A 6631-nucleotide genomic window follows, 5' to 3' on the forward strand; every position below is an offset into this window, starting at 1 on the left:
CTTCTGTTGGGGAAATTAGAGCTAATATGTAGATTTATTTGTGGATTAGCTTAGCAAAAAAAAAGTTATTAGTGAGAAATGGCCCTTTGAAGTTCACATTGTAAAGCCCTTTGCCAGAGTCTTTGACATTTTGGCCCACATTATTTAAAGAAAGTGTGTGTGTGTGTGTGTGTGTGTGTGTGTGTGTGTGTGTGTGAGAGAGAGAGAGAGAGAGAGACAGAGAGAGGGAGGAGAGAGCAGACAGAGAGGAGAGAGATTGAGAGAGAGATTATGCATTTGTAGCAAATACCACTGCATCAGGACAGGCCCAGTAGGCCCTGCCCCATGTATTTTAACTATTTGGGCCATTGAAAGATAGCTTTAAGATTTGTATTTTTTACTAGATACCACCAAATCGTGGAAATTGCATAGTTCCTCTGATTTTTTTTAAAACATAACTACACAATGAGCTTCAGGGAAGTACATGTGAGGCATATAGACCGTAAGAACCTTGTCGTAGGCTTCTGTTCTTTAGTTCCGGTCAAAGACAACTTCACATTTGTTTTACTCTGAGCCATCATTCAAAAGGCTGATTATTCTAAATTTAAGTAAATGAATGTTTACTTTTCATTAGAGTAGATCTGTTTTTCACATGTCAGTCATAATAGCAGTGAGACAGACCAAATAAACTCTGAAACATTTTATCTGGAAACTTTTCAACAGGAATATTAAAAGTAGATTAGCATTAGCTAAATGTCTTGACCTATATCTGTTAAATATATAGAATTTCACATAAACTGAGAATATAGTATTTACTCTAAATCTTGTTTATCTGCTGGTAATTTTCATTCTTGACAGAAGAACAACACTTGTTAACGTGGTATACAACTTTTTTTTTAACTTTAATGTAAGTAATATTCTGAAGGTCACAGTTAATACCTGAATGCTTTGTGGAGGTTAAACCAAAAGCTGTAGAATCATTCTGTCAAGCTCTAAGGTTTTAAAATACCTAACGAATCTATTATGGCAGGAATTTTTCTATAATAAATTAATATTTTAATGTTTTCTTTTTCTCATTTAATTTTGGATCTTGTTCAGTGTTTACTGCCTGTATCATTTTTTGTTTGCATTATCACTCTTGTGTGTGTCTAATTTGCTTGAATATTGCAGTTCATTTTTTAATTAAAAGAAACTCCACATATTTTCCATATTAAAGCCATAATAAGTACCAACACAGCCTAATTGGTATTTATATTAAATCTGGGTGGAATTTCTGAAATAACTTGTTGCTAATTTTTTTTTAATTTTAACAGCCTCAAGTACTACAGCCTTCCAGCAGCCTTCCCAGACCCACAGACCACACCCAGGGAAAACTAATAAAGCCACAACATATCGAGGCCCACAGTGAATGCGCAATCCAAGACACGCATCAGGGCGTTGCGCATCTGGAAGAAAGCTTTACCCAAGTCTTGCAACAAGAAAGCAACTATGGTTTGGAAGAGCAGCCTTTTTCATCAGGCCCACAATTAACAATGGATGTGGCTAAGAGTACACCTTCTGAAGCAAACTTAAACATTACTGTAAATGCTCAAGAGCCTTATCATTTGGCAAACAATCAAATTAGTGACATGCAGTTTACACCCACTTCTCTTCAGACACCTCCCCAGTCAAGTACAGTAGACCAGGCTAAGAGAGATGGAAGAAATCAGTCTCCGCCAGTGGGTTATGTGTCTCAGCCCAAGTCCTTGCAGCTTTTAAAGCCATCCATGTTGAGTTCTTTGGTACCGCCTCCAGTTTCTGAATCATCTCCAAGTAGGACTTCCACTTGTAAAAAGTCACCAATAATTGCAACATGTAATTCAGCAAAACTTCAGCCAACATCTAGTCAAACAAATCTTGCAAATAATCAGAATCTGAAAGCATCTAAGCTCCGCCCCCCCTCAGGCTCTTTCAAACAAAAACAGACAAACAGCCCCCAACTAGAGCCTCAAAGCTTCCAGGCCAAGACAAGCATCCCAAGACCACTAACCCAACGAAAAGAAATCATGCAGAATCCGAATGGCAATTTGCATTCTGGAGATTGTTTGGCCTCTAATCGCTATTCTCGTCTTCCTAAACCAAAGATACATTAAGTACATAGCCATCACCTGCCAATTTGTTTCTTGAAAACAATCTGTTCTGTAATAGCTTTATGTGCAGCTTGCTACCATGGTGGAGGTTCCATTGAAAGCCTGCAAATCTTAAATTAAAATGTGGAAGCTTCTACTAGTTTGGCTCCTTCATTTTATATTCTGGTTGAAGTACATGCCATTTGAGCATAATTATCTCAGGTAAACACGAAAGTTTGCTTACCCATTTCAGAGGCCTGCTAAAGGCCCGAATCATGTTATCCATCCCTCTCCATGTCAGAAAATTCATAATATTTTACTGAGCAGGCAAGAAATGTGCTTTGCTGGTTTAGTCCTGTTAAGGTCTGTATTTATTGTGGTTGTCAGAACCTCACCCCTTTTCACTTGTCTCCCCTGTGAATATGGCTACTATTTTAACTAAAGATATGGTGATAATGGAAGATGGTAGTCTGTAAGCAGTTCTGGCCAGTGTTTTGTATATTTAAAAGGTCTATGCAAAAGCTTTGTGATGAATAAAGGAAATTAGGCTTTTAATGGAAAGTCTATGTAAGTTTTATTTTTCCTTGCCAGGGTCAGCCAGCTAATGTTACTATTGATTCATTTCCCAAATTCCCCAGGCTGAAAATGTTTCTTATTACATACAAATCAGTTATATATTCCTTTACATCTTGTTTTACAGACACATGCGGTGCGCGCGCACACACATGTACACACACATACCATTTATGTTTGTATTTGTTACTGGGTAAATTTTGGAGAGCTTGAGATACATCTTGAAACCTGTACCTAAAGATGTATTCATTTGTAACATATGTTGGTGCTAGAGTTTTGCTGATAATTCAGTTTTGAACCCTTGGGCTTATGGATCCATAATAGCCATTTTAAAGTTCCACAGCATTATGTCTTTAATTGTAATATTTATATTTATTGATTTTCTGCTAATATCTGAAGACTGAAATAATGAACTTGAAACATTTGCACAAAACTTTGATGGGGTATAAATATACCATATATAGGGATTTTAAACTATTTTCTATAGCAAAACAAGTTAAAATATTTTGAGAAAAATAAATTTAAATAAGACTATCTTGAGAAAGCTGGAGTTCATAATATTCCCCCCACCCTCCCCAGTCTCCTAGGTTTCCCTTTTCTGTGGTTTTTGGGGTTTTTTTGTTTCTTGAGACAGAGTCTTGCTCCATCGCCCAGGCTGGAATGCAGTGGCGCATCTCGGCTCACTGCAACCTCTGCCTCCTGGGTTCAAGCGATTCTTTTGCCTCAGCCTCCCAAGTAGCTGGGACTACAGGCATGCACCACCATGCCTGGCTAATTTTCTTGTATTTTTAGTAGAGATGACGTTTCACCTTGTTGGTCAGGCTAGTCTCGAACTCCTGACCTCAACTCCTACACCTTGTCTATGGTGTATTTTTGAAAGACAATTTTTTAAAGGTAGATTTGGGAAAAAAGTAGAATTGAAGATGGGAAATTTTGTTTTATTAAAAAGGTGCTAGAAGGTATTTCAAAGACCATATTCTTATTTTAATACGCTGTAGAAGGTAGGTGTGGAACCTCCACGCTACCATGTGCACGAACCTAATTATGCTTTCGGCCACTTGTCAGTTCAGTAAGTCTGCCTTCCTCTTCTCCCAAATCATGTCATCTTTAGGTTGTTGACCTGCAGCTGCTTTAAATGAATTAATATCTTTCAGATAGATAACCTTACAAGGAGAATGTTTGTTTTGAGCAGCTGACCAAAAATGTATCAAACAGGATTATGGCCAAAAAGTCGCTCAAATTTCTGGAGGTTCCTTTAAAAGATATATGTTGATGAAATTGCCCCTTTCTAAGAAAAACAACAGCAAGTCTTTTAGTAGAAATTTGAAAGAAGTGTTTGCTACCATTTTGACCCATTATTCCCTTACCTATCAGATGAATTTGCCATTCACTGGATAGAAACCATTCTTGGATTTGGTAAGAGATGAGCAACACAAATCTAGTATCTTATTCTTATGCACCAGCACTTCTGATGGAGAAGCAGTGAAGTTCAGAACATTCTTCACGTAGTCCGGATACTGTTAGAGTCAGGCAAATCAGCAAAGCACTTACTTGTTTATGGAGTTGACCCATGATGGCTGCAGTTGTAAGTGGGCATACGTAGTCTATCATTTTGAAGGAGAAAGAAAACCGTTCTCACATGTTGCAAATATGTGAATCATACTGTATTTCCCTAAAGTACAACATAACGTGACTTAGTGGTTTTTGGTTTATTTAGAAGTTGGTTTAGACCCTTATGAAACATTATTTACGAGCTGGCCTTATCCTTAAGGGAAAAGTTCTAAATTTTTAAATTTATTTTTAACTCCCTAGTCTGAGGGAAATGTCTTTATTGTCCATTACATAAAAATGTTGACTCCACTCATTTATTTTTCTCCATTTTTTCCTCCATGCATTTATTCCATTTTTCTCTATTTTTTTCTTCCCTGTTGGATTTGCAGAAATGTTAACCAATTAGCTCAACTTTTCTGTACCTTTGCTGAGTCTTAATCTTTTCGAAGATAGGCTCATCGTATATTTATGAAGCATAATATATTAAGAGAACACAAATCTAGGATGCTTGCATGACATAAAGTATTTACCTGCAGTTTTCCTTAAAAACTGCAAGAATATCATGCTTGTCTGCTCCTTAGTAAATGTTAAGTCTGAAATGGAAGTGAGGATGTAACTCTACTGAATAATCAAAGATCATCTTATATTTGGCTTGATCTGTGTTTATTGCTTCTATTAATGTAAATCAACTCTGTGCCAAATCCTCCTCCACAGGAACACAAACCGTTTATTATCTTAGTTCTAGTGATATCAATGAAAATAGTTACAGTATATGAATTCTAAGTCCTGAGGAAGAAATTTTATGGAGTTTGTTAAGTTTCACATTTGTAAAAGAGGAAATTAGTATTCAGACTTCGATATTTGGCTATTAATGGGATGCATATCAAATTTTTAAAAGAAAGCTTGGCCTAAGGAGTTTATTGGTACAGGTGCAGATGATTTTAAGGCATTAAAGGATTATAGAGTTATGTCATTTAGACTGTTTCTAGTAACTGAGACCAGCTAACATTTTTCTTTTGGAGTCTCATTTTTATTTGTGCAATATTTTCAGGCATATAGGCTACTGTTCATTGTATTTATATATATATTAGAATTTACTAAGTACTTTAACAAGTAAAAATCTGAATATGAAAGAAAATACCAGATTTGCACTTTAAATGAGCTTAATTGCTTGGAGTTGTGCCTGAAATATCGAAATGCCTCCTATTGGGTGTGGCTTTGTTGAAATAAATTTGTAATTGTTGCTGTTCGAAGATATCAGTACAGCTGTTCACAGAAATATATTCCCAGCATGTCACTTTTCCCGTTAAAGCACTAAGTTTTCTTTGAATGTTCCATTGTCCCGATAAGTATTTTACTTTTTTCTCAGTACATCAAAGAGCGCGTGATGCCCCTACAGCTGTCACTTCCAAATGTTCCTATAGCATAAATGGTGTTACAGACACAGGGGTGCACTCTTGGTTTCTGAGCAGAGTTGTCATACTGGTTTCCTGGTCTCTAGGGCACTGGGGATGTACTTTGAAATCATGGAACAGGCTTGCAATTAAGATCAATAAGACTGCAGCACCATTTCAATTTACTTTCCATCTTACATAGTAGTTTTTGTGTTTTTAAATTCATTTGGGTGGTTATGTTTGCATGCTTATGCACACATTTGAAAATTAATTATAGCTGTACTACCTGATGTTTTTCCTTGGGGATGATGGCCTTGTTACTTTTTAAATTCTCATGCTTGAATTACATTTTCTAATGATCTTTCACATCTCTCTTTAAGTTTTTTGCTGCAGCAATTTGAGAGAATACTTTTGATTAAATGATTCGGATGGTGGGCACCAATCTACAACTGTGTCATTAACTGAAGATACATGTTTTAATCTTGTTGGGAATAAGCTCACCCACTTTCTCCTTGGTAAAGCATTTACTTAACAAAATAATACCCTGAGAATGTAAGGTCTCTAAGTCATTACTAACAAAGAGCAAAAATAATATCTGCAGTATTGTTTTTCCCATTGATTTTAAAAGTCAGTTTAGAGTACAAACTGTATATTAGAATTTGCCTGTAAAATGAATTCTAAAAAACAGATGTAAAGTGTCTCTTGAAAATGTTGGCATAGTAAATAAAAATAAAGTTCATAATTATCCAAGTTCTCTTGTCTTTCTCAATATTGACTCCCATAGTTTACTTTTTCTTTGATATCTTTTTCGCACAAAGATCTAAGGTACTGTTCATTTGCTTATGTTTTTCCCAACTCTGACGCTTTATTTTACATGCTGCCTTCTTCACACACATCTTTCACACCCCAAGCCCTGACTGAGTAGGAGTTGATCAGTATTTTGTTGTTGTGTCTTCACAAATTCTGAAAGTGATCTAGTAGTTTTATTTCCATTGTAATAAAATATCTGCTTTATCTTAGAATACT

General features: G+C 36.0%; 1 protein-coding gene across 10 annotated transcripts in view; it reads left to right on the plus strand.

Moving 5' to 3' along the window:
- CCSER2 (coiled-coil serine rich protein 2) overlaps window positions 1-6358 on the plus strand; it is a 190956-nt gene extending 184598 nt beyond the window's left edge. For 8 of the 10 annotated variants that reach the window (XM_033209858.1, XM_033209859.1, XM_033209860.1 and 5 more), the window contains one exon: window positions 1293-6356. In XM_033209858.1, the coding sequence (XP_033065749.1) occupies window positions 1293-2111 (819 nt within the window). In that variant the 3' untranslated portion in view covers window positions 2112-6356. Of the gene's footprint in view, window positions 1-1292 lie in introns of all 10 variants that reach the window. The other 2 variants (XM_033209862.1, XM_033209867.1) reach the window with 1 other exon arrangement.
- Window positions 6359-6631: the final 273 nt, after the last annotated feature.

This window comes from Trachypithecus francoisi, unplaced genomic scaffold (assembly GCF_009764315.1).
Source record: "Trachypithecus francoisi isolate TF-2019V2 unplaced genomic scaffold, Tfra_2.0 Lachesis_group9, whole genome shotgun sequence".
NCBI lineage: Eukaryota > Metazoa > Chordata > Mammalia > Primates > Cercopithecidae > Trachypithecus > Trachypithecus francoisi.